General features: G+C 42.9%; 2 protein-coding genes across 7 annotated transcripts; both read right to left on the bottom strand.

Annotated features, from left to right (window-relative positions):
• Positions 1 to 6096: 6096 nt before the first annotated feature.
• LOC125723622 (cysteine/serine-rich nuclear protein 2-like) lies at positions 6097 to 16357 on the bottom strand. Of its 4 annotated transcripts, none has more exons than XM_049000380.1 (5): positions 15854 to 16357; positions 10445 to 10671; positions 9088 to 9350; positions 8521 to 8685; positions 6097 to 8019 (listed from the first exon to the last, which is right to left on the bottom strand). In XM_049000380.1, exons 2-5 carry the CDS (start codon positions 10635 to 10637, stop codon positions 7225 to 7227), a joined length of 1416 nt encoding a protein of 471 aa, XP_048856337.1. In that variant the 5' UTR covers positions 10638 to 10671; positions 15854 to 16357; the 3' UTR covers positions 6097 to 7224. The 4 variants fall into 4 exon arrangements, with proteins under 4 accessions (XP_048856337.1, XP_048856338.1, XP_048856340.1 ...); XM_049000381.1 differs by having other exon boundaries at positions 10478 to 10671; XM_049000383.1 differs by lacking the exon at positions 15854 to 16357 and having other exon boundaries at positions 9559 to 10587.
• Positions 16358 to 16968: 611 nt separating this feature from the next.
• Positions 16969 to 26787, bottom strand: LOC125723595 (transcription factor CP2-like). 3 transcript variants are annotated; one of them, XM_049000329.1, is made up of 17 exons: positions 26682 to 26787; positions 26216 to 26561; positions 25685 to 25860; positions 24257 to 24408; positions 23593 to 23669; positions 22974 to 23079; positions 22764 to 22870; positions 22427 to 22579; positions 22207 to 22317; positions 21967 to 22052; positions 21767 to 21815; positions 19853 to 19946; positions 19459 to 19549; positions 19171 to 19286; positions 18864 to 19006; positions 18698 to 18749; positions 16969 to 18586 (listed from the first exon to the last, which is right to left on the bottom strand). In XM_049000329.1, the coding sequence occupies exons 3-17, from the start codon at positions 25804 to 25806 to the stop codon at positions 18549 to 18551; spliced, it is 1497 nt and encodes a 498-aa protein (XP_048856286.1). In that variant the 5' UTR covers positions 25807 to 25860; positions 26216 to 26561; positions 26682 to 26787; the 3' UTR covers positions 16969 to 18548. The 3 variants fall into 3 exon arrangements, with proteins under 3 accessions (XP_048856286.1, XP_048856285.1, XP_048856287.1); XM_049000328.1 differs by lacking the exon at positions 26682 to 26787 and having other exon boundaries at positions 26216 to 26671; XM_049000330.1 differs by lacking the exons at positions 26216 to 26561; positions 26682 to 26787 and adding an exon at positions 25051 to 25210 and having other exon boundaries at positions 25685 to 25824.
• Positions 26788 to 27047: the final 260 nt, after the last annotated feature.

Genomic DNA, 27047 nt, shown 5'->3' with positions numbered 1-27047 from the left:
TTGTAAGATTTAAATGCAACTAGAGGGTTTAAGGTGCAGTTGTCCCAGCAGTAAAAACATTTCAGTGAAGACAATCATCTGTTTTACTACAGAAAATCTTTTCTGTCAGAAAGCCACGGGGAGAAGGCAGAATGGTGCCAAAGCAGACTCACAAAGAAGGGCCAAACGCACGAAGCACATCTACACAGAAAGTCAGCCATTATAAGCTCTGCAGCTAAGGGCTCACACCATGCTTTCTGATACACTAATAATACAGGTATTCTGACGGCAATGCCCCTGCTGGACACTGGCAGTGCAGGATCAGGGCTGCCTACCCCTGGTATATACAGTATGCGTGTCCATGCAGTGACTTTTGCCTGATCGTCAGTGATCGAAAACCACTTTCAATTGTTCAGGCAAAAGGGGCAGGCGCTCAGCCCCCCTGTGTTTGTGGTGCGTCTCAAAGCAAGATGGGATATGCGAAGAGAGGCGATGAAATGTAGCTGTACTCGGGTTTGTGCAAAGGGCAATTTGAGCAGCATTTCATCATTTAATTGATGTCTTTTCACATTCAGGGTCATGAGCAGGACCCAGTAGGGTGGAAGCTCAGCAAGCAGCAGTTGTTACCATGGGGGTCGTTTCAAACCTGGATTAGCGTCCCAGTTTTTATGACTTTTTACTCAGGCCAGACTTGATGGAGTCCATTTTCACTCCAGCTAAAAAAAATGTGTAAGCATTTGAGACTGCAAGTTACCGGAGCCAGGAGCACGAAGGCAGAAGCCACCCAGAAGCTCCCCCCAATCTGAGGCAGCGGGGGCCGTGGATGGAATCTGGCTGCGAAGCACTTCCTGGCGCTCAGCCTGACTGACGGAGAAGTCCACAGGACTCAGCATCAGACACAGCATCCCCCCATGTTCTTCACACCTGTTAGAAGCCCCTGGCTGTCATTCAGAGGCATAGCTAAAAATTCCAGCCCCCCGTCACCTTGGGCCTCCCACTTGAGTAGGCACTTTAAATCTGAAGAAATTTCAGTAAACATTTCACTTATTTCCCTGCACGTTTGTTGATCCTCTGCCCGTCTTTGCTCCTCAAAGGCTCAGGCTTTCGTGGATAGTGCTTTTGTAAATCCCAGATCACGAGTACAATCACCTGTTGACATCGTCTGTTTCAAATCGCATCATTATTTATTTTTTTAACCTCATTACTAGCCGAAATTTCCCCTGTCCCAACTGTATTTTTTACATTAAAATTAAAATTAACAAATGTAATGAAGCTGACTAGACAAAACATGAAACATTAAGAGTTCATACTATCTGCAATGAAATTAAATTCAAAGTAAATTTCTGAATCACTGTATTTGAATTTGCATTTTCAATACCGTCCCAACTTTTTCTGATTTGGGGTTTGTATATAATTTGCTGAGCTGGAGGGAGGGGCCCCTTTGGGTAGATTTTGACAGGAGGTTCTGCAGTTCCTCTCCAGTGCTGGGTTCCCTGAACCTACCGTGGTGTCCATGCCCCTTTGACACCCCAGCTTCCAGTGAACTAGTCATGCTTTCCTGAGGAATGATATGGAGTCTGACTGAACCTACTGTCAGCATGAGCAGGAATCTCCACGGCTGCCACCCACGAAGAGCTCCGGAATGTCACGGAATGTCACGGAACGCACGGTACCCAACGGGGACTGAGAGCACAGCGCCTTTATCCACAATGCAGACTGACACGTCGCCGTGAGCAGACAGCGAGCAGCACGACGGCAGCCACTTAATCAACCTTTTTGCCATTAGCAGAGCATTCGTGATGCCTTGAGAATCTGTCGTTTTCTGATAATGCTGATCCCGCTTTTTCCTCTTTCCCACGCGAACCCAGCATGTTGTTTATTGCTTCATTTCACTTATTTGTTTAGCTGCATAACCCTCTCTCCTGAGACTCCGACCAGCATCTATTAATATGCGGTTCTTCCCTCTCCCCGAACTCAAGTCTTAACTGCTCAGCCATCTCAAACATATTTTACTCATCTCTGTGGCACTTCCTTCTGTTGCGAGGAACGAAAAATAGTTGTTGTGGCAGTTTTGTATGTGACTCAGGTCCCACGTAAGGAAAAACAATCCTGACTAACTGCCAGAGAAATAATACAGCAAGTTTCCACTTCCTGAGGTCAAATGAGGTTTTGGTCAATAATCCTGGGGTTTAGACCTTCATTCCAATCTTGAATTTTTGGATTTCTACTTATTATGTCCTTTTTTAAAAGATTTTTTGATTTGGACATTTTTGTATTCATTATAAAAGTTCCCTGCAGGTCAACGTGTGTTTGCATGACAAAACAGGACACTTTATATACTAAAATTTTATTAACATGTGATCTATGGCATGGACTTTCAAGGCATTTCCCAAGTTTTGACTTGTATAAAATGTAATTTATATCGTATTTTCATTCCGATAAGCTAAAAGAGGATGGTCATCGAGATGTACTGTTGTATCAACCTCCCTTTTTATACAAGGGGCAGCAAAATGGGGTTGATTTAAGTGAAGCCCATTTATTGTGGCGTGAGGTGTAGATGTAATGGAAATAAGAGGCTTAAATTAACCTTCTGAAGTGTCACCAACTTTGGTCAGCTGGCTGGCATGCGAATTTCCATTACAGACAAGTCTGCGCATGCATTTACATGTATGTAACAGTTTTATTAACTTGTAAATAGTCTGTAGAGTTTGCAAACTACCCCAACATTTTGGATGTAGCTAATTAGGCTTATAATGGAATAATATACATTTTCCATAAGATTTCTTGCGTCAGAGAGTCGGAAAGAATGAGCGTCACACCAGATGGGTGAGAGCTGGTAACCCTGCTTCTGAAATTGCAATGGGGCAGCACTAGGAGTGGTGGGATTTTCTCCTATCTGCAGGTGTGGCTCGATGCCTGACGCATCTCCATTAAAGCCGCTTGGGTATAGGAGCTGGTTTTGGATGCTACCTGAGCCTCCACACGTCCACTTCATACTGGTATTCCCCACTTTATATGGAAAGAAATGTAAAAAGTGAGCAAGAAAATGAAGTGCTGCAGACACAAAACCAAATGGTTCTGAAAACACCTTCTTATGCTGCAAACACATTGTGCAACTTATCCGGGAAAATGTGGTTTGTGCAGACAGTGAAACAGTATGTAGTAACTCAAATCTATCATTTTACATCCAGCAATTATGCAGTCCTATTTTACAGAAAATTTGTGTAGCTTTTATGTGTTTCACAATAGGTTAACGCTGCAAAATTTCCCGTAAAAGCTGCCAAGTAATTCGCGGCAATACTGCCCTCTGGTGTTGACACGAAGACATCAAACCGTAAATGAGGGGAGCTGAGTAGTCATTGCCGGCACACCAAAATGAAGCTTGTCCTCTGCATTTACCTCATATGTGACACTGTGGCATAGCAGGGGGCAGCTAATTCAGCGCCCGGGGGGCAGTGCTTGGGGGTGGTACCTTGCTCAGGGTACCTCAGTGGTGCCTTGCCGCTCGAGGATTCAAATCAACAATCTTTCGATTACAAGTGCGCTTCTTTGAACACCTGAACAAATGAACACTTCTTTCTTTCCCATCTATCCATCTTATAATCTACTGTAATGACTTCAGACTTATTTGCATCCAGCACAGCAATAGCAGTTCAGGAAGTGCAAGGCGACCCCTCCTATATAAAGCATGAGATTTTTGTAAAGCAGTCAAATGTCTATACGATTAAAACATATCATTTGAGACAATTCACTGGGGTAGGTGTTACTGCTCGCACACTTACGGCAGGATGCCACATTGAGATCGGTTCAGTGCAGGTCTACTGGATTATACCAGACACCAGTCTGGAACCTTACAGATTGAGACTGAGAACCAGCATCTCGTCTCTCTGAGCAGTGGAAATGTAATCAAGAAACAGGAAGAAAGGATAAACAAAACCACATTTTGTGCGGATTAATAACTCTGACCAAAGACTTTGTGACTTCTGATCAGTTGAGAAGATAGTTGTTTCCAACGCATGATCGGATTTCTTTTCAAAAACAGCCTTGAAAGGGCTAATAGGCAAGATTCTTATTCCAGAGAATTAGAGATGCCAATGCAACCCCAGGTAATTAAATTAAACTCAATATAAACCATTGCTATTTCACTCATTAAGACACAATGCAACCTTTAAAACAATGTGGTAGGTTTAAAGAGGCATTTAATTAGATTTTTCGTAGACCTATTTGTTTATTTACTTTTGACACTGTTTCATACAGTAAGGCAAGAACCTTAAAGGACCTTGTCGATGGACTGTGTGCTGAATCAGGTCACCTTTTTGGAGAGAGATAACCGGGCATTCATGTTATACTCAAAGAAGCAAAAACAACTTTTCAAAAGAGTTTCAGAGCCACTGCAGCACCATGCAGAGAGTGACTACAAATACCTCTCTAGGGTAGACCTAGACCGAGAAGCAATACATCAGGAGATGCATTATGCTTTAGTCAAACGACTGTTACTTAACAATTTGTAGATCTAGGTGTATTTGTACAATACGCTCTGCAAAGATATCATTAAATTTATTCTTTTAAGAGTTTTAAAATCGCTTCTCCAAAGTCATAACTCCTCAGTTACGACATAGAAACCTGCAGGGTCTCCACCCATCCATTTTCTTTACCCGATCGGTGCTGCATCACTCCTGTGAGTTTTCTCTCTGTGCCGCAAAGGTGTGGTGCTGTCATGCACATTCGAACGTTTTAAAAGGACATTTCTCCTAGAAATTTTTGCTTCTTTGTGAACACCACTGACTCTTCACACCCCGACACAGTGAGATGTACTAGATATTTACTATTTAAATGTCACGCATTTTAACAGTCAGCAAACAGAGAAAAAGGCCCAACGTAAAAGCCAGAGATTTTTACTTTAAAAAAAACGAAAAAATATATATGTATAAGAATAATTATATACATAATGAAAAACAGCAAGGTTTTATATTTTGCATTTAGAAATATCCCATAGTGATATGAATTTTTTTTATATATATTTTCACACAAACAGTTTTAGGTTTCAGATTCATTTATGCAAATGACATTTTGGCTTGCATCTGTACTCACAGAAGACACATTACGATGACACATTCCAAACCATTGTAAACTTCTAAGAACATCATTAAGATATTTTATAATAGCTTATTGCAACAAAACACAATGAAAGTCATAACACTACTTTTATTCCCAAAAGGTTGAACTAACATTTTCAAATGAAGTGAATATAACACTTATTGTATGTCATCTAGACCGGCAATGCTCCTCATTACTTTATAAGAACCTGGACATAATTATTTTGCAAGCAATAATAAAATAAACCAAATAAAATGTTTCTTAACAACTACTATGAAGACGTACACTGCGGAAATGGTAAGTCGGGTTACCAAAGCAAAACTAAAAATAAAAATGAATGAAAAAGAAGAGTAATACGGTAACTCCATAGATGACGGTAGCCAGTTTAAGCTCCCTTATTACATTATATACCAGAAATTTTACTTTATCAATTATGTGTTCAGTTTAACAACACATGCATATGTGAGTTGACCACAGGGAGTGGATTCAAATATCGGGTAAGTTGTTATGGTTCATACGCCTGTGTTGCTCATGAAACATACCACCAAAATGATTTTTAAATGCTTTCATATATTTTTGAGACAAGCCAACCTGTCTTGAAGGTTCTTGGGTCCCAAAGACCCTGACTACAGGTCAAACCTCTCTTCGGGTAGGTCTACTTAGGCATCATTGCAGTACAGACCTATGAATTTCTAAGAGCAGTCCCTCAGATTTCATTGTTATCTTCTATTGCCTCTCCTAAAAGATGTGGATATTGATTAGCGCGGTCTTGAGTTAATGTTAATTAATATTTCGGATATAATAATTCAATACATATTTTCCAATACGTTTTGCAATTGTTATTGCCGAAAAATATATTGCAACATAACTACGGAAGAATATTTCAAGAGAGAAATAAACACAGATTCATGTTTGAATATCTAGACTGTTGCCAATGATGCAATTTATTTTAAATGTATAAAACCGTATCACAGAAAAAGTTCAAATGTAAACATGAATTGCACCTGCTTACATTCAGTGACAGTTTTTCAAATGAAGTTTTATTCTGTGCTGGATTAAAATTACCTCAACTTTGTCAACCACTCATTACAGTAACTGGAAAGAAGTCCAGAAGGCAAAGTAGACTTTCCTTTTTAAGCACAATGAATCAGAACAAACACAGTGTGGACACAATTTTTAATCATAAATAAATAAGGTTATTGTAAGCTTCAAACTTCACTGTTTTCTTTAGTCTAGTAACTGCACATAAATATCACTCTTAAATCCGCCTCGTCTCATAAACCTCTTTTGAATTTCGTATCATCATGTCAAGAATGTTACTTAAAATTGCACAATTCATATTACCAACCTTTTGTCTGAGATAGAATTTAACTTAACCAAATAATTTTGTTCTTAAGCATTGCATGAAATAATGGACATCACTGTGCATTTAGGTAACATGGATTGTTAAGTTGTGAATTTTTCAACTGTGACGGAGTAACTGTGGCAAAGTCCTTTTTTGGGGAATTCTGTACATAATTATGTGGGATTAGCAGTCACAAACACTAAAATATATTGAGTAAACAAGGACATTCTTTTAGTATCTTTACCATGCCAACATCGCATAGTACGTGGAAAAAATCAGCAAGTATTCCCAGGATTTATATGTATATCAGAGCTTGTCAGAAGATTGCAAACTGCACACACCTCTTTTCAGTCTCAAAATTGACACTTTTCAATACTGTGTTGTCACACAATAAATTCGCCATGCTGTTACGTGGACCGGGCTTTATATCACAACGTGAGGTAAGACCGATGGCTCCTCTGAGGAATCTACAGAAGTCACTGTGCTTATGAATATCGAACAGAGGCTTTACTAAGTTGCCGCATTTGGGGCTGAAGCCCTAAATTAATCTGAACCAGCCCCCAATGATTGATTTAGCTCAGATATCTCAACAAGCGTGACCTCAGTTTGAGAACCAAATGACTCTAAATCATTCTCCACTGTCAAGGACACCAAAAGACAGTGAATCTATTTTAAATACGATAATCCCTCTGTTGATTTGTTCCTACCCATTAAAACCCTCTTAAAATCAGCAATTATTATAACTAAGGTTGGCAACCAGCTTTATTGGGTTACTGTGCAAAACAATGCAAAATGTCAGGCCCCTAAGCCTCTGAATGCATCACATTTTCTGGAGGTAAACTTTCCAACTCTTGAAAGAACACTGGGTGGAGAGGGGGGGTGTTCTCACTTCCCAGGTCGCCTCCCAAAAGCGGGAGCCTGGGACTCCCATTAAAATCCTGTGGGAGGCTCACCTGTCCCCAACCATCTCCATCAACAGCCTTGCCCACCACTTCCTGTTCATTACGCTCTTCTACATGGAGGTCAGAGACCACCAAAGCAGATGGCTCCTTAATGCCTATTTGGTAGTAGACCATAGTGGGGGATTCATTCAGGAAAGCTGAGGCACACGCCTGAGTCTCCGTAAAGCAGAGTACAGAGGCATCGGGTGGAAAACCCTCCTGGATGTCAACTGGTCCCACTCCCTGGTCCTCCTGCCCATCCATGAGGGGCTGGGTTTCCACGCATAGTCTTTGGTTGACGCTGCTGCTCTCATCCTCCTCCTGCTCCCTCTTCCTTTCCAGCTCCTCAGCGCTTTGAAGGTGCAGAACTGCTGTTTTGTTCTCCAGCGCCAGGGTGTCCCGCTGGACCTCGTGATCCGCCACCGTGACCCCTTCCTCTGTGCCCCCTATAGGCACAAGGTGGGACTGCAGGCCTCCTTCGGTAGCAGATGCACGACAGCGGGCAGGCGGTACACTGAGCTCCTCACAGCCCCCTCCCATGCCCACGCTCAGCTGCCCTTTCTTCATGGAGGACTGAGGGCAGTGGGAATGTGCAAAGAGGGGGCCGCTTGCATAGCCGTCACATGAATTCCAGCAGGGGAAAGATGTCTGTCTCAGCTGGACATGTCACAGACATCAGGGGGGGGGGGGGGTGCCGAGATAAGTACCTTCCACATTTGTGAAAAATTTGCTATAGTGACAATTTACGTGATCTGCGGCAGATAACAGTAGTCAGGCTACAGGTCCGTTTGATAAAAACAAGCTCACACACATTGCGGTTGTTATTCCTTACATTAGACTTCTTTCACCTGGCCTTAGGGTGACTTGGGGCAATTCAGAGTTAATGTGGCGTTCGCCTCGACACTAATGGAACTGAATTTAGTCACAACCAGAAGGCGAATGTATCAGGATAGTAAAAACTTTGGGGCATAAGTGCCGCTTGAGAATGACAAGGGAAGCTTTTGCTGATCTGCAATGTGAGCATAAGACCTCATGTTGTGTGGATTTGTACTGAACAGCAATGGGCGCCGACTGAAGGCTAAATTACCTTCCGAAAGTCCCCCCCCAGGCCCTACCCCTGACCCCAGCCCTGCCTCTGCCCACATCTCCACCCCTCACCTGGCATGCGGCAGCCGTCTGGCTGCAGCCGCAGTCATCACGTGACCACACACTGGACCCAGCCCGCAGGAGGAAGTGCTCATCTGCTTCCGCGGCCCCCCTACCCACGTCCGTCCTGGATACGACTTCAGTCAAGGGCTCGACCTCAGCACTGCTCCGCATCAGCTGGTTATGAGAGAGGCACAGACAGCGAGAATAATGGCTCCTACCAAGAGTGACAGGCAGACTGGAGGCCTGCTTTCTCAACCTGGATCAATAGTGGCCAATACTGGTCAGTCAGTGCTTCTGTCCTATATTAGCGTTATTCAGCACTGGACTAGAGTTAATGGTTCGGCCCAGAAGGAACTACCAGATTCAACTAATCATCCGGACCAAACCATTTCAATTCCTGAAGGGATCAAGGAAGCATCATAGTGACCAGAACTTAACTTCAATACACCAATCAGAAACTGAGCTGGGATATGACTCATCATGCCGTGCAGTGGTCAAGAAGCAGGGTTGGCTGACTCTGACCTAAACATACGATCCCAGTGTTCGCATCCCCGCTTGTTACCGCTTAGGCCCCACCTTCTTCCTGCACGCACGGAGCTTCCCTTGCCGCAGTCGAGGGCGCAGCAGACGCCGGTGCACGTCGTCCCGCTCACAAGTGATCTCGCCCAGTGTGTAGTGGCGGACGGCACTGTGGCGAGGAGCCATGCTTAGACGGCGACTGCCTTGGCCGGGCATGCTGGTGACACCCCGACGCCTGGAGAAGTAGTACACGGTGACTGCGTCGAAGCGAACGCTCTTCCGGCTGGGAGGCAGCCTGTGTTGCCGGAGGATAGAAGCAGCTGATCGGGGAAGGAAGATGGGGGGGGGGGGTGATAGAGATATCAATGGGAGGAGGGAAGGACAAAATGGGAAATATAGCTGTTTCAAGCTACAGCTATCCAGTGACTGACAAGGACGTAACTCCAATACTGTACAATATAAGATACAATAGCATTCACTAAGTAACCCTCTATTGTAACAGTGTAATCGGTTTGTTTTGGTTCTTACTGCATGCTGCACACCTGCTGAAATACGTCCAGTCACGTTTACTGCATCTGCTTCGGACGTCTCTCGTTCGATTTTATTAAGGCTCTTATAGGACCTCAGGAGTAAGTACAACTGGATGTTACTCGATGGATGTGCATAAATAGAAAACAGCAACCGGTGTACAGGTTAAGGACTTAGGGCTGAAGATTCTCTGTTCACGAGAATATCTGCAGCAAGAGCTTCGTTCTAGGCGCTAAACCTGAACGACCTGGAAGAAACAACCAGCTGTATGGCAGTCAACACGCATCATTAACTAAACACTTGCATATAAAGAGAAAGATGGAAAATAAAAGATAAGAAATGTTCAGCAGATGTTGACAGATACACTAACGCACTGTGCTGCAAGGTCTAAACTAAACTATTTGACATTTGCCTTGGGGGAAAAAATATAAATCATTTTTATTTACATATTTAATTCCATATGACATTTGGCACCCGAAAAACACTTTGGCTGAACACTGACAAGGAGTTTATCCCGACTCCTAACAAACAGCGTACAAACATTAGTGAGACGGCGTGCAAACATTAGTGAGAGTCTCCATCATCGGTCTGAAACGTAGGATTTGTGCTGCCAACCGCTACAAGGGGACAAGGGCACCATTATAAAGGGTTAGAGCAAACAGCCTTAATATGATCAATAATGTGCCCAGAGGCTATGCCTGCTTCTAGTGGAGTCTTCCTGTCTTCTCACAGAACAAGCTCACTTTTAACAAGGCTAGAAACTCGTACAGTTAAATATGAAATCGGTGTTAGCTTAGAGGTCCTCTGTGACTGATTGTGGTTAGGTTTTGCTGTAATTAAACATAGGCCTGTTGCTTTGTTGACAGAATAAACTATTCCCCCCTACCTAAGTGACAGCTGCCCTCTGCACAGCACTTACGAGTGAGGGAGGGGGCAGAGGGCGGGTGGAGGCTGTCGCAGCTGTCGGCGCTGTCACTGCTGAAGACGTCGTCGTCCGAGGTGGTGGGGGCAGGGCAGGGCAAGCCACTATCCATCTCTTCAAACCGGCTCTGCAGCCCGAATGCCGTTGGGGAGTCCATGTAACCTGGTCTGTGGGGAGGGGGGGGTTGGGTACTGATGGACACCGGAGAGACAGTCAGCACAGCAAAATGCGAAGGGAGTCATGTCAGTATGCCAAGCTCCATGTTAAGTTGTATTTTCAACTTGATTTTTGACCGAAAACTGGTTCCAGAAATTCCCCTTTATACTTAAGACCTACACATTTAATCAATTGAACAGAATAGTCATAATTTTAAAAGAAACATTTCCGCTGCTAGATTTCTGCAAATTCTGTTGTGTAAAATTCACCCTGTACTAAGACAAAATGTGATAATCCCAATTCGTACTGCTTAAGAAGTCTTATAATCGCTACGTATATGAAGAAGGGTGTTTGCCATACTGACGTTAAATGTACACTCTACAAAGCTAGAGTGATGGAATTTTAGGCTAGTTTTCATGCTAATATTTAATCTTTTGATCACTAGTTACGTCGTCCAACCATGGATGCTCAAAGAACCAATGTCTGTAACATTCAATGTCTTAGATCAAAGCTTATCTTGCTGGTGTGATTAGTGTAATCACGCTCATCACTAATGAGGCGATTTACTGGAACGGTTTATGGTTACAGCATGTCGTGTTTCTACAATGCTTGAAGAAAACATCAAAGTTACACTGTATCCACCTAAAGCACCAGGTCATAAAAACATAACATAACAGTAACATAACAGCTTGTCCCGGTTTTTCCCACAAACCTCTTCCTGCTGCAAAGAGACCTGCTGACAGACGCGCTATAGCAGCTTTAAAAGAAGTCAGGCTGCACTGGAAATAAAAAAGGACTTTTCTAAATTTTAATATGGGTTGCTCTGAAATAATAGCACTGAATATTTGTAAGGGGGTCACAAATGCATCTGTATATTCAGAAGATAAATGAGGTAATTAGCCTGATAGCATGATGCCTTTAATCTATTATTTTTTATTAGTAAAACATTAAACATGTTGTTGGCATAAACAATGTCCTGGCTCTTCAGCTAATTAGGCCCAGAAGTAAGTAACTACTGATGAACTCCCCAAGAAGAAATCAAATCTGAATCAATTGCAATGGATATGGTTTGTCTTAAAATGTATTCAAATGGATACTGGAAGTCATCACTTGAGTAGCCTGAAATCCCCCTGAATCTGTACTATTTATTTGAATATTTCTTCTGCTGGGTGACTGTATGGAAATGAAAAGGCGTAGTAGTAAGGGTGGGTGCTGCACTCTCCTCCCTCTGCAGGTCTGCAGGATCTTGGGGTCCCCCCCCCCTCCGCAGTCAAAAAACACGCCCAGGTGACCTGGAGTTATCAAACTGTGTGTGCACCCTGTGATGGGTTGGTGCCCCATCCTAAGTTATTAGGTTACAAAGGTTGTATAAAAAATATTTAAAATCCTTTGTTTATCTTTTTCTCCGGCATAGTAATTAGGGGAAAAAGTTAGAGTTAATTATAAATTTAAAACCCAGACTCTAGTGTGAATTGCTTTTGCTCTCTGTGTATGACCCCTTACTCGCTGCCCCCATCCTGAGTTACTCCCTGCATTGTGACCTTAGCCTCTGGGACAGGCTCCGGACCTCCATCACCCTGCATAGGATGAGTCCGTATGGAAAATGAATGGATAAATAAGACAATCATCCCTTTTCCACAAGCGACTATCAAACACAAGGCCACAGTGCACCTGGAGCCGCTGGCAGGAAGTTCCCTGCACAGTGATGTGGACGCCATGAACAGGAAGGCAGGCTGTCACTTGTCACGCACAGTCGTGCATTATGGCCAATTTAGAGACACATATTGACCGAATCACGTTTTCTGGACTGCGAGAGGAAGCCCACGCAAACATGACGCAAAAAAAAAATAAAAACCTTGTAATCTTTCAGTGGTTTTAAGTCATTTCTCTTCTACTGAAGTAAAAGACCCAGTGAAGTCAAATTTGATGGATGATAAGAAATAACAACATTAACCAAGGAAAAAGGTGGGACAACGACTGACACTGTTTCAGCTCCCAGCTCCCCTAGGTGACCCTCTCTGGATGTACTTTCATTGTAATTCTTCTTCCATCACTCTCTCCATAGTGTAAAATTTCTATTAAGATTGTGAGCTCAAGTAAGGGAAAAAAAATAAAAAATGTTACCATGGAAACTGGCAAACGAACATTTACAGCAACCTTGTAACAAATGTCCTTTCCCTCCACTGCAGTTTCTCAGTTTTTAATGTCACCTCTTTGAAACAGTGACAGGTCTGTATAACATCGTAACTCAGAACGACCTTGAAAATGAACGAAGCCACTTCCCAAACACATTTACCTTTACAAAAACACTACTTAGCGCATTATTAGGGGTCCGAGCACCTGCAGTGCTGCATCTCTATTGTTTTTGTACTATTATTATTATAATTTTTCCAGAATAATCAGTATTACATGGTGTAATCCTGCATCTGTTCACAATAAGAGTTGGTATCAGTTTTATCATTGCTAATGTCCTTTACGGAAGTAAATACCCAAATCTCAACTGACATGCTGATATTTTATTATGCTGATGTTGACACTGAATCAGACTTGTCAGCTACACTGACCAAGATGCAAAGTGACATCAGAATTCTTCTTCAGCTTTTCATTGGCTAGCAATCACCATTGTAAATAAATGCTTTTACGGAATTCCCATCCCCTAATCTAAACCCAAAACACTTCGTAACAGACTCATATCCACTCCCAGTACTGTCAAGGGTCTGTCTGGGTTACTGGTCTCATAGTCAAAAATGTCTATGAAGATCAAACTCATCAGCCGGTGATGATATGGGGTGACCTGAAACCTTCTCACTCAAGAACCCGAAACCTCCTTCCAGTACATGAAATCCAAATTGGAGTCACCATTAGTATATAAAGACAAATCCAACACAGCAGCATGAGATCACCGATTCCCAAGTGGCCATACAGCTATCAGAAAGACAAAGACATCATGAATGTAACGTCAGCCTTCATGCTCCTCTGCAGCACCATACGGCATGACTACTGCCTCCCTTCACAACTGATTCTCAGTTTCACAGATTCATCCATTTTTCAGTTGCTTATCTAGTACAGGGTTCTGGTGGACCTGGACCCTATCCCAGCAGCGTTAGGCACTGAGCAGGAGAACGCTCTGAATGGGATGCCAGTCCCCAACTGGGGACACACAATGGACAATGGATGCCAGTTCATTTCAGTGCATGACTTTGGGCTGCAGGAGAAGAAACCTAGAGGACACTACTGCAACATGGGAAGAACTTGCTAATTCTTCATGCACAAAGTCCAAGCAAGATTCAGAATCCCAACCCCAGGGGTATGCAACAACAGTGTAACCCACTGAGCTACTATGATGCCCACCTCAAAACAAACAAACAAACAAATATTACACTTTCATAGTTTTACTTCTGCACATTTATGGTTCATTTATTATGTATACAGCAAAATATTACTTGGTGTTCCAATGTAAACTGACATAATGTTGTGCACCGCAATAATGCATGACTAAAATAAGCAATAAAAGTGCTCAAAAAGTGTGCATTACTTGTGTGAAAAGTGTGCAAAATCTGTAGCGACAGTAAAAAGCATGAGCATGACGATGATCCTCATCTCAGACAGTGAAATATTGCTCTCTGACATCTGCCATCTTAATGGGAAGATGACATTCACAGGTCACCCGGCATATTCTACCTGAAATCAGCTACAAGCCACTTTCAGATACATCTACTGCCCCAACTCCATGCCAGTCCTAAAAAGAACCCTAAGTTATATTCCTTGACAGATATGCTACACTCTTTACCTCATTATGGCTGGTACTTTATGTCTGCATGCACTGTGGATCTGTTAGACTATGATGGGTTTAGACTAAGTTCCAGGTTATTCACGAAAGCTTCTTTTTGTTGGGCAGGATAAACAGTCTATAAAATGGTCGCTTTAATTGCCCTTAATCACTTTAAATGGCTGAACTTTAGAGTCATTAGTTCTATCATTCTGGAGCAAACCCTTTTCCAGGGAAGGGGCGTGAAACACAGACAAAAAGCAGACCGATGGCAAGATTACATAAAGCAAATGTCCAGTGAATCTCCAAAGAGCTAAATCAACCTTTGGCAAGAAACACTGAAAAGGCCACTCAAATATGCATTTCAACTCTGTACCAGCAACTCTGGCACCTCAAAGATGGCAGCGAGGTTGTGCAAGCATCTAAAAATTCTCTGAGGGAGTCAGCTCCATTTCAAAGGGGCTTTGAAGTCTATGGAGGACAGAGACTGTGATGATACACATCGTTAAGGGTTCTGCATCTCTCGTTGTCACTCTGAGTCTGTTACTGAATTGTTCAAAAAATGTGCAAATGCTATTTTGAGAGTAAGGGATACATTTAGAAAAAGAATATGATAACAAAATATGCACGCATTAACTACACTATTTTAAACCCTCCAAGAAAAGTGCTGCGAAAGTGCATGTCATAACATGACACTGACAATTTACAGCTGCTGAATTTGTAAATGGATTTCGGGATGATTTCTTCTCGTAACCTGTTTGGTATAAACCACAACAATAGCTTTTGTCATCTGTTTTTTCCTCTGTCAAATACTTGTATGTAATCTCACGCTGGTCCCCCTCTAAGATGGAGTTCCTTAAATAGACTTCGAACAGAACAGTCGTGTTTGTGATACCCCTGCTAAATTTATTATTACTTTTATTTTCGGTGTGGTTTATCATTGTAGTCTTCTCTCTTATCAAAGATGTTCATTAAATATGATAAAACCAAGGACCCTTCATCGAGTCCGAGGGAACAATGCAAAACACGGAAGTTCCCTTTACTTTATCTGCAGGACGATACCGTAATATTTGTCTCGTTTGTTTTTAGATATTATTATTTAATGTTATGATCTAGAGTTTTATCAATTGTCCCACCCAGTTCCTTAGGTTTGACATTTGTTTTCTGAGATTTAAATAGGCAAGAATTTAAATGAAGCATGTATTCTTATTATTATCAGTTAGTGGAATATTATAGTACTTTAGTGTTATTATATAGTATCATGGTACCATCCAACTCCCGGTGCCAGATCTGACGGGAAATACTAAAGCGGAAAGAGAACAGCGAGTACCGGCTCTCCGGGGGGGCCGGAGCGCGAGCGGCATCAGCCTTTTCGGACCCACAGCATGTCATCTTTGCGTTAAAACACTCATGATCTCCGACTGACAGACAGTACAGTGCCCTCTTACCTTCGGGAAAAGAAGATCCCCGTTACTCTTCTGAAACGAGACGGGAAATAAATGCTGCCTATTAAAATGCAACAGAAAACTACAAATCCTGTCCAAACAGCAGTGTTTCGTTACAAACGTAGCTGAACAGCCCTAGATAAACTGAAAGAGCGGCTGAACACGGCTCGTTAGTATTCGATTTTCTTTGTTTTGGTAAAAAAGACGACATATAAAGGAATAGTATTATCTCCTATTCTTTTCCACGCTTCCGTTAAGGATTGTCCGGAAAGATCTGCGCCGACCGGCTTTCCTCCTTTCGATTTCGGGATCAAAAAGGCCTTAATATTTTAGGTGTTATGTGTAATTCCTCCAAATCGGTCGTAAGCGTTTCTCCTTTTATCCCCTCCCTACGTTCACACTGTACGGAATGAAACGTTTCCTGCTTTAAACAGCCGGCAGTCCCTGTCATCCCTCCATCTGCCTCGGACTGCTAATAACAGGTCTGACTGCTGTTAACAGCATTATATAAATATATAATTCTAAATATATATAATAAATATTAATTCACAGTGACATCACGAGAACACCAGGAGTGAGCTGGGAAACGTAGTTACATCACTGAGGCTACTAACCCGCAAGACGAAGTCATTTTTGGCCACCGTCTCCTAAAAAGGTCATTTCATTCCAATTTCATTCCAGTCCAAGAGAGACGGAGTAACAAATACGTTCAGATACGTCTTCGGTCGCAAGATAAGCGGCTATAGGATGAACAGACGGAGTGTTTGGTATCAACCATAACCCGATCACAAACACCTCAGATTTGCCCCATTGTAACCTTAAGTACTGCAGTTCTGTCTGTTTCATATCCTTCTCATCAAAACAAACACATAATTATTACACACATAGCCTACATTATATCGCAGGATTACCGCTGGAGAATAAATTATGCCAAAAGCAAATTTATGTGTGAGTATTTTTTTTTTATATATATATATATGTTTAGTACAGCTGCAGGCACAGGGAACAGGACAGCGTGGAATCTTCCTTCCTTATTACCATCATCTGCATCTTCAAATGCTGAATATATCTCTAACCAAGAGCACAAGTCGTCACGAGAATGAAAAAATTAAACAACATTCACAGTGTCTTTTGCTACTGCAACGTTTTATTTAAAATCTAACAACACAGGCCATTTAAAAAAAAAAGTATAAAATATACTCTTCGGAAACACGATCAGTAGACATAGTCGGTAATGCAATAATCATAACACAAGCAAAAATATCTGTTTAATATTTGTCTGTAAGTTCAAAATGTAATAGCACAATGATGCTTAACAGAGACCCACGGTCATAAAACACAGTTTTCATAGATAGCAACAAAATGGGCAGTACTGTCAGGTTTACAAATGCACTCAATACAGTGGATGGGATCAGCGTTTATACTGCATCTGTGGCTCGCATTGGTAGCCTAGGTTTCGGCGCGGACGTCTCGCTGTTTCCAGTATGGCGGCAGCCTCGTGTCTATGAATGTCAAAACTCAGAGCTACAGATCCAAAGCTGCCTTTCTTGTGGCGTTAGACCAACGATTCCGGAACTAAAATGAGGAGGAAAAGTAACCAGGAAGACACTTTTTTGCTCAACCCTACAAACCTTCTTCAGCATAAAAAAATTTCTTAATCTTCATACAATAGTCGGCAGTATTTACTTTCTGTCTGACCCTTGTAACAAAGTAGAGGGAGAATGGAGACCTAGTCCAAATGGCCTCTCGCTGGAGAACCCAGAAAAAAAATTATGTGGGGGGTGAGGAGATCCACAAGCAGCACTTCTGCCCGTTTTTGCCACGAATGGAGAAGTCATGCAGATGATTTGGAATGAGACGGAGAAGCCATGTATAGGAACATGCAGATGAAAAGGGCAGGAGACATTCAAACAGCAGCACGGGAGGCCCTGGCAACTCTCAGCGCCAGCCAATCATCACCTCACTCCTCCCGAGAAGCTTTCAGACAATACACAGCATAAACAATAAGGCAGCAGGTATCCTGGATGCTGCCATGGGTCTGCAGCACATGCCACAGGCAGTGAATCACCTACATACTCTATCAAACTTACCCTATGCTACCACCTGAGAACTTCTACGATTATTTGTAGCGAGATCTGGCATGTATTAGTGCATAGCTCTGCTGCGCTTTTGGGACCGTAGACGGCAGGTATGTATAGCAGCTGGACGCAGATGAGGAAGCAGAAAGCGCCGCTCAATCTAAGGGTCGGCAATGGGGAATACCCCAGAGGTCTGGCATTTAATAATAAAATTAATAATAAGAAGAAAATTAAATATAATATCACCCACTTTGCTCATGGTTCTCTGGACATGAGAACGAGAGAAAAACGAGGGTGAGAAACTGATGAAGACCAGTTAAAAAAATCCAGAAGCATTAAAACAAGAACATAAGATAACTTAAGCAACCATAAAGTTGGACCGTGATCCATTAAGTTAGAACAGGGATGCAAAACAACAACATGATAAAAAAAATATTTAAAAACATAAAAAGTACATAACCCCCCCGCCCCTTTAGAAGACATCCTTTTGAGAACAGTAAGCCCACCAGATTAATTTGACAGTTGAACAGCGAAAACAACCAGATGTATATTGGAGAACCAGGGCATCACTGGGACCTCATGGGCTTTGATTCGTATCTTGACATCTTCTCACGAGGCCTTCACTTCAGGATGACATGGTACCCTTCGTTATTCTCGGCTGCGAAGAGAACGTGCAAGACTTTTTAACCACATTTGTCTTCGGGACGCTGTGGACACTTCTCACGGCCAAAACGGTGGTCAGTTAGGTGGAACTACAGTCCACGGTTACCTTTCATCGTGTCCAGGACGAAACACGACTCATCTGGGAAGTTCTGTATCATCTGCAAGGGAGATAACGGACGTTAGACTGATGCTTTCCGCTCGGCCGCCGCACTGCATGCAACTGGATGACCGCGCGTTCGAGGAGCCTGTGCAGGACACATCGGGAGACTCACCTCATCGCTGACCAGAACATGGATTCCCGTTGGGCCCTGCTTGTAAATCTGACTGATCTGTCTTGGCGAGATGTTGAAAAGCTGGGCTATCTTCTCCGTCAGCTCGATGGCTGACAGTTCTTCCAGGTAAACAGCGTGGTACACTGAGGAGCAGGCAGACACCATTTATTCCCTTTAACCCCCCCCCTACTTACTTTGTAAGCTAAACACCATCCAAATTATAGTTCCATAAATTGGCTCCGGAAAGGCAAAGCAAATTATTCCTATTTTCGCAAATTCCACAGGCTGCAGAGTTCCAGGTACCAACCGTAGAAGGTTCCATTCGTGCTGCTGCTCCCATCTCCGTTCTCATGCTTCTGCTGATGATCTCCTGCTTGCTGCGACTCCTGGCACACGTATATGGTGAGCCGGGGACGCACAACCCTACACACACACACACATACGGAAAACACCTAGTGGTCATGTTCCTGCTCCAGCAGTCACCGTAATGCAGTCATGCTCACGAACAAGATTACCTTTGGCATGTGGTTACCTGACCAGGGGAGAGGCACCACTAGCATGTCATGGTCATAAAGACAAGACTGGCATCACTAACCGGCCCTTCAGCGCATTGAAGAGTCGGATTCCGTCTGCAGGGCCACAGATCTGAATGACATCTTCCCGCGTCAGTTTCAGCAAGTCTCCTCCTGAAAACAACAAGGAATGCTAACAAGACTAAGTCACAGCACCCTAATGAAGTGGATGTCCATTCATCTTCCAACCTCTTATCTTGGAGAAGGTTAGGATTGGGGGGGCGGGGTTAGGGTTGAGGGGGCGGGGTTAGGGTTGAGGGGGCGGGGTTAGGGTTGAGGGGGCGGGGTTAGTGTTGAGGGGGCGGGGTTAGGGTAACACATAGTGATTCCACTGGACACCAACCCAGCACTTCAGGGAAAGTTTGTTTTTCTCCCAAAATGTGCCTGCAGGTTTAGGGAGACACACTTTCAACTCACCTGAAAAGTTGGTGAAGAGTCGACAGAAGGGTGAGAAGCGGTTTCGGAGCAGCCATTGCTGGGCCTCCTGAGGCGTGGCAGTGGGCAGAAGGTTCTAGCATTCCACACAGGGGACAGACAAAAAGGCACAGTGACCTGGGTGAGGACACTATACCCCTGGACCATACTATTGTACTTCACGGCATAATATGGTAATTCCTGCAATTAATCTCTGGTTTCTTTCAGGATTAAGAAAGTATCCATCCACCCACCTTCAGCTAACAATAAAACTGCAAAAGAAACCCCAACACTCAATCCGTCCAAATGATTACTCTTGGGTCCTGGAGGCCAAATATCACCTGATCCACATCTTCTGTAAATATCCCTAAACCCTGAGGCCTGGGTGACACTGGATGTGTGGCGTGTGAGTCGCGACTGTGCAAAGTATTGATTTTCACTTCGGTATCTGTATTAACAGATTAGCGCAGCCAGGCTGCCTACGAGACTCGCGGCTCACGGCGCGCCGCAACGGCGGCTCCTGGAATCGATGTGGCGCCTGTTTCTCACGCGTTGGGTAAGCGGCTCTTATCAGAAATAGTCAGTAGTAAAGTCTGTAGTATAGTACTGATATACCAGCAAATTTACATAACTGAACACCTTTCACTATAATTTCAATGTCTATGGTACATATACACATGAAATAATATAAAGATTAGTCATTTTAACCATTTTAGCAATTGCATATTATTAAAGGAGAAAATGGAAGTTCAATGTGTACTACATAGGTCAGAGCAGAACCCCCAGTGTAGGCTATAACTATACTAAATAATTAAATAAACAGGGGCGGCATGGTGGTGCAGTGGTTAGCACTGTTGCCTCACACCCAGGTTCGAATCTCCGCCTGCGTCACGTGTGTGGAGTTTGCATGTTCTCCCCATGTCCTCGTGAGGTTTCCTCCGGGTACTCCGGTTTCCCCCCACAGTCCAAAAACATGCTGAGGCTAATTGGAGTTACTAAATTGCCCGTAGGTGTGCATGCGTGAGTGAATGGTGTGTGAGTGTGCCCTGCGATGGGCTGGCCCCCCATCCAGGGTTGTTCCCTGCCTCGTGCCCATTGCTTCCGGGATAGGCTCCAGACCCCCCACGGCCCAGTAGGATAAGCGGTTCGGAAAATGGAATGGAATAAAATAAACAAAAATTATAAAAAATTGCTGCATATTATTTATGGTAGTAATTAACTATTATTATTACTACAATTGAACATACGCTTCTTAGTCTTTGTCTAAAATAAATATAAATTATATTTATAATGAACTGAAATCAAACTTTCTATTATTGACGGCCATTATTAAAGGTAAATTCAAGGTAGAAAGTAGTAATGACCAAGCCTCATGAACCATTTGCTGTGTTTTCTGACCCCACTAGATGGTGCTCTTGGTTTACTTTGGGGCATGCTTTGGACAGAGAGCGCCATCTAGTGGTGTCAGAAAACACAGCAAACGGTTCATGAAGCTTCCTTTGCCCTTTACTAGTAGAAAAACAGGGCTTGCAGTAGCAGTGCCGCAGCAGTATGCGACACAGCGGATATGCGACACAGCGGATATGCGACACAGCGGATATGCGACACAGCGGATATGCGACACAGCGGATATGCGACACAGCGGATATGCCTTAGCCACGGTGCACACGCCACGCAGCCATTGTGTTCCGGGCCTAATCCTACATTTTTAACAGAACTGTAATGGTCAAGGTACATTTCTTTTCCTGTTCAACATCGCAGAGAACTGTTAGCGAGTGATGTCCCCATGACCGTTCTGTTTATTATTACGGGGGAATTCTTTTGTAGGTCTGGATTGACTAACTGTCAGGTAGTGGCTAACTAAGCAGTGATCAGCAAAATAAACAGCAGGAGATGGTCCATGTCTTAAGTACTCACATCTGTCTGTGGCACGACAGGCTCCGGCTGGTGGCTGGGAGAGCTATTGCTGGAGAACGGCAACACAGAGCTGTCATTTAATGTCATCTTCACTGAATCCAGTGCAAGTAACCGTTTAAGAAGTTCCACATGCCAAAGTTTGCCATCATGCAAGTGTGCATATGATCTCTGCATGGTGCACTTCAGACAGCACAACTTACCCGTCAGCCACTGGAAAGTTGTTGGTGTTGTTGAAGACAGGGGGCTGAGAGTTGTTGACATATGTAATTTCTGGCCATGGAGAACACTGGAAGTCAAAAATATGTAGTATTTATAGTATAGTTTAATTAGTTACAGACAGGTATAGAGCATTAAGCATGCTCTATAAAGGGATGGGGGCAGTCATAGAGAAGCTGATGAATCTTGAGAAGATTTCGGGCTTGCGGTCATGACAGTCGCACCTCTGTGAGGATTGTGGTCTCATAAGCCGGCTGGTATTTCTCCTTCTCCTGTGGGGCCCTCTTGTCCATCTTCTCCCGATCGGTCTTCTGCTTTCTGTCAGCACCTTTTGGCTGCAAACAAGACGGGAAAACAGTCACAGAACTGCTGGGTGAAACTGCACACCACTTTCTGCTGCCAGCTGACCCGAACGCTCGTTCGCTCGCTCGCTTGCTCACACACCTTGAACACTTTGACTTGGCAGCTCGCAGAATGAAGGTGTTCGGTGTATTCCTCGCCCTCGTTTTCCTTGAATGTGTCGATCTGGATTCGGAACGGAACACCCTTCTCTCCGCCGTGTTTACGCATGGTAAACTCTGTACTAATGCAGTGCACCTACATGCAACCACAAATAAAACATTTTTAAAAAGCCATCAAGTGCCATTTAAGAAGGCGCCATTGACATAGACATACTGACAGAGACATACTGACAGAGACATACTGACAGAGACCTCGATGGGACAGCAAAGAAACAGCATTTGCAGACCCAGTACCACTGCAACAGCACAGGTCTCAGTACCTGGATGAAAACGGATGTCCTCTTGGAAGGATCCCATAGGAACTCTACGGTGTTCAGCTGTGTTGGGTTGCTTCTTGGATCGGTCACGCCAACAGACATAGGGACATCTGCAAAGAACCAGGCAGACTCGCTCACTTTCCTCTACATCCGTACAAGCCCATGCCTGCCATCAGTCTGACGTAGACCTTCGCCCACCCAGGCTTGGCCCACCTAGGTCAAGAATGCGATCCCCCGGGCGGTTCCAGCGCCATCCTTCTAACTGCTGGTGTTCCGTGTATTGAAGGCGTCGGTCATGAAAGACCACACGAATGATGCTCTGAAGTCACAGACATCACACAACAGCGAGAAGCTCAATTTACCCAAAGGATGCACTACTGAACAACAGCACCCCTCACAGAAGTGCCCAGGTTCGAGACAGATTAATTAGAGTAAGAATACACCATTAAATTGAATCTCAGCTTTAATTAGACTAAAATCATCACAGAAAACAGTGCTACAGGTAATACCTTCTGTATACGTCATTTCTGTAAGACTTTATAATGAATTCCAACCTTACTGAGCATTTTATTTAATCACAGAAATCAATAATCACCATCTCTCATATTATGTAATCTCTTCTGTACTTTACATATGTATTTTAATTTGCTGTACGTCACTGTGTATCACCTACATGAGGAAGGGAGATGAAATTATGGTTCCAATTATAGTTAGGGTTAATGAACAGCTTATTCATTATTGCTCCTTAAAGAACGTACAATAATTTTCAAAATATCAAGTTTGTGTTTTCATTTGCACAGAGAAAGTAAGGTAATGTCAGGCAAACACCTACTTTGACCATCTTTCCTGTGACCTCGGGGAGTTCCCCCACTTTCCGGTTATCCAGCATTCGGATTTCATAGGACTGTCCTATAAAAAAAAAAAAAACAGGCAAACTTCACAGCCTGTACGTAATACAAATCACAAGCTAAAGAGGACATTAAATTTGACTTCCAAAAAACTGTGCTCAGAGACTATAACAAGTTATTATAAAGCACATTTAACTACACAGGCAGCCCCACGATTATAAACGAGATCCACTGTGAGTGACTTTTTAAGCTGAATTTGCAGGAAAGTCAGAAAAGGTACGCAGAAGTCTTATTTAGCATTAGTTAGTCAAATGCTTATTTTAGTATACAGTATATATTTACTGTACTGCCCCTCGAGCCGACAAACCGCTGAAGCCATGCAACGTTTTCATGAATACTGCAAAGCAGTACATGCCTTAGTTATTACAAACCTTTGTATTTAACTCAAAATTTTTTATATAATAGGCTTTATGACAGTTAGTTAAGTATGAGTTGTACTTAAGCTGGATGTTCTTAACCTGGGGACTGCCTGAAAATTGATTCTCCAGAGCCTTCGGACACAACAGAGCTGTGTGTGGGATTTATGCAATACAAAAAAAGACTGTCAATGCAGTGATCAGAACTGCAGAGAATACGGCAAAAAGTGACCTTGGTTAAGGTAGGTGAGGGTCTCCTCATGCAGCTTGACGGCGGGGGAGGTGGCGGCACACAGAACATACTGGAAGGGTGGGATCTTGTTTTCATTGTCAGGGGGCAAATTTGATTCTTCTTGCTTGAAGATGGGGAGGGCCAGCACATCACTGTACGGTTCAGGGAAGAGAGACAAAAAGAATTAATGAGGGAACTGACAGCCAATACTTAATGATGTGGTGAGGTTAACTGGAGTAAGTCCAACGTAACACACATAGAATATAAAAGTAAAAGAGGAAACTCAAACAACCAGTTTGAAGAGAAAAATAGTTCTGTACCCAATTCTCTTCAAGAGAACAGTTACTCAAAGAACAATCTATAAAAATGTATTCACCATTATGGACAGCATGGGACAATGTTAATTAGGAGCTGAACTTCCTACTGGAGACCTAATAACAAAATGAGCATGAATTCCTAAAAGGTGTATTTCATATATAATTAAAATACATAAATACATTTTATCCATTCATTTCCATTTAAAATCTTTAAAAACAATCTTGGCTTTAAACTTTTCAAGCATTAACTGTTCAGTACTTATAACTTCTTCTCTGCATTCAGCCAACTACACATCCATGCTTCACTTTATATAAACACGCATTGATGCAACCATGACAGCAGGCAAAACTGTTTCAATTTCAAATATACGTAGACTTACCAGCCTATGAATCCCACCAAAAAGGTAATACCCAACATCATTTCATTATTCACATAATCTAGACATGCTTAAAAGACTCAAAGATTTAAAAAATGACCTGACAATTTTTCTGTTACTTGCTTGGAGTTTCCCTGACAATACAGCCTGGTAATGGGTATTCTGCCATCCCATCTGCGATGTGTCCCTGCCTTGTGCCCTATGCTGCCTGAGGTAAGTACCAGGTGCCCCGATAACCAACCGTGTCCAGGATAAATAGTCTGAAAGGAAAAGGAGAAACCTGCTCCTTCAGCTCATTTTAAAGCCTATAAACTCAGGGGGGTTTCCATCAAGTACGGGGGGTGGGGCAATAATAGAATTCTTTAGCCAGGTTTTTATCTGAATTGTCCAAGTAAAATTATCAGCCGCAAAAGGCGTACACATCAGACTGACTTGAATACATGCCTCAACTTGATCCAATTAATCCAAGCAGCTTCTATACAACTACAATCCCAGCAAGCATATCTGGACAGTATAAAACAAATTAAAATAGTACACTGATGAACCTTAGGCAAAATGTGTCATTTCAGGCATATGTGCAGCTTTGACTACAACTGAGCAAAATAAAATAAATAATAATTAAAAAAAAAAAAGACTACAGTACATTCCAATCTGCAAACTAAGCGACCTCAAACTGTCAGATCATGCACTACTAATTCAATGCATCAACAGCCCTCTTAAACAAACACCCTTACCTCATGCTATATGCTCCGGCTCCAAGTTCTTGCCCAATTCCAGACAGACTTGCATCAAAGTCCTGGGCCAGACCCGATTCGATGACTTCATCTGCAAGCGGCAATTTCAGAGCCCACGCCATGACACACGAAGTCGGGCGAAACTTCAAAGGTCCGGAAAAATCAAGGACGCCTCTCTAGATTAAAATGAACCAAATGTTAGTCACCGAAGGAATAATCAGAATCACATCATGCTTGAAAAGAATGTACAAAAGGAAATATCTTCGTTTCCATAGTTACAACTAAAACAACAACAAACAGTTCAGTATTTGTTATGTTTTAGCAGTAACAACAACCCTAAAAACCAATAGTATAGTTCATATATTTTCGAAATATAAACCATTTTAGAAACATAAATGATATAAAAATGTTGGGCATCGCAATTGCTGAATGTCTTACGTAGTGTTTAACATGTCAACATGAAAAACTCTGACAACTCTCCAAAACAAGGCGATAAATAACATGGGAAATTTACTGGGGAATACAAATTACCTCGCTGGCAGAGAACTTGCATCTGATAGTCCTGGAAATATCCGCAAGATCGCGCTGAAGTCAGAAGCTGGCTGGAAGTGCAGATGCGTCCACACTCCTGGCGGGTACGGTGGAATATCTCGACCAGCTATCGTTCTAGCTCGTCACAAAGCACAAACGGTAAATCCGCCATGCACTGGATCTTAAAAATGGCACAGCCAAGTCAGTCGGCTGCGCATCTTTGCTCCAGCGTGATGTCCATGCAGTCACCTTTACGATATTTTTTACAACATCGTCTTCGTCAGACTGCTTGCCACTTTGGGATCACGATCCACTGCAACTTCTGGCGGCCGATGCCCTAAGCAAACTACAAAACACATGCAGCTTATATTAAATCAAATATATTTTGAGAAGGGGTTCGATATTTGTAACTGTTTCCTACAAATTTTCAGGAATATCCAAGGCTTATCAGGAAGTAGCTACTTACCTGGCACATGTGACATAAACGCTAAGGATACACCCCCTTTGCTTTGATGGATGGCTCTCCCCACCATTCACACGAAGGCAGTCGGAATTTCGTAACGCGGCCAACCAATCGCTTGTCAGATCGTAAAGGAAAAAGAAGTAACAAGGTCTGAAAAGTTTTCGGAAGGCATTGCGTGAATTTAAATAACTCCTAACTCTGCTGTTTTTTAATAGAACTGATATCGAGCTGATTACAACCAAATCCTCTCGATGCGTCCTTAAACTACAGTTCCTAAACTTTTAAAAGTAAAATCCCTTTAGTACGCATTTTTTGAGAAGCTCCCCCCCACCCAAAAATGACGCCCCCCCCCAAACTATACTATTGCAT

Source organism: Brienomyrus brachyistius, unplaced genomic scaffold (genome assembly GCF_023856365.1).
Source record: "Brienomyrus brachyistius isolate T26 unplaced genomic scaffold, BBRACH_0.4 scaffold50, whole genome shotgun sequence".
Lineage (NCBI taxonomy): Eukaryota > Metazoa > Chordata > Actinopteri > Osteoglossiformes > Mormyridae > Brienomyrus > Brienomyrus brachyistius.
The sequence above is the reverse complement of the archived record's forward strand: the minus strand, read 5'-3'. Positions and strand labels throughout refer to the sequence as shown.

Bases quoted from the DNA above. Each gene is read 5' to 3' on its own strand.
- LOC125723595 (XM_049000329.1), bottom strand. From the start codon at position 25,806: ATGGCGTGGGCTCTGAAATTGCCGCTTGCAGATGAAGTCATCGAATCG. The intron at 22,871-22,973 runs GTGGGCCAAGCC...GGTTCTTTGCAG, and splicing joins GGATCGCATTCTTGACCTAG to ATGTCCCTATGTCTGTTGGC. The intron at 22,053-22,206 runs GTGCGACTGTCA...TTTGACTTCCAG, and splicing joins AGACCACAATCCTCACAGAG to TGTTCTCCATGGCCAGAAAT.
- LOC125723622 (XM_049000380.1), bottom strand. From the start codon at position 10,637: ATGGACTCCCCAACGGCATTCGGGCTGCAGAGCCGGTTTGAAGAGATG. The intron at 9,351-10,444 runs GTAGGGGGGAAT...TTCCCCGATCAG, and splicing joins AGAGGGCAGCTGTCACTTAG to CTGCTTCTATCCTCCGGCAA. The intron at 8,686-9,087 runs GTGGGGCCTAAG...TCTCATAACCAG, and splicing joins TCCGTGCGTGCAGGAAGAAG to CTGATGCGGAGCAGTGCTGA.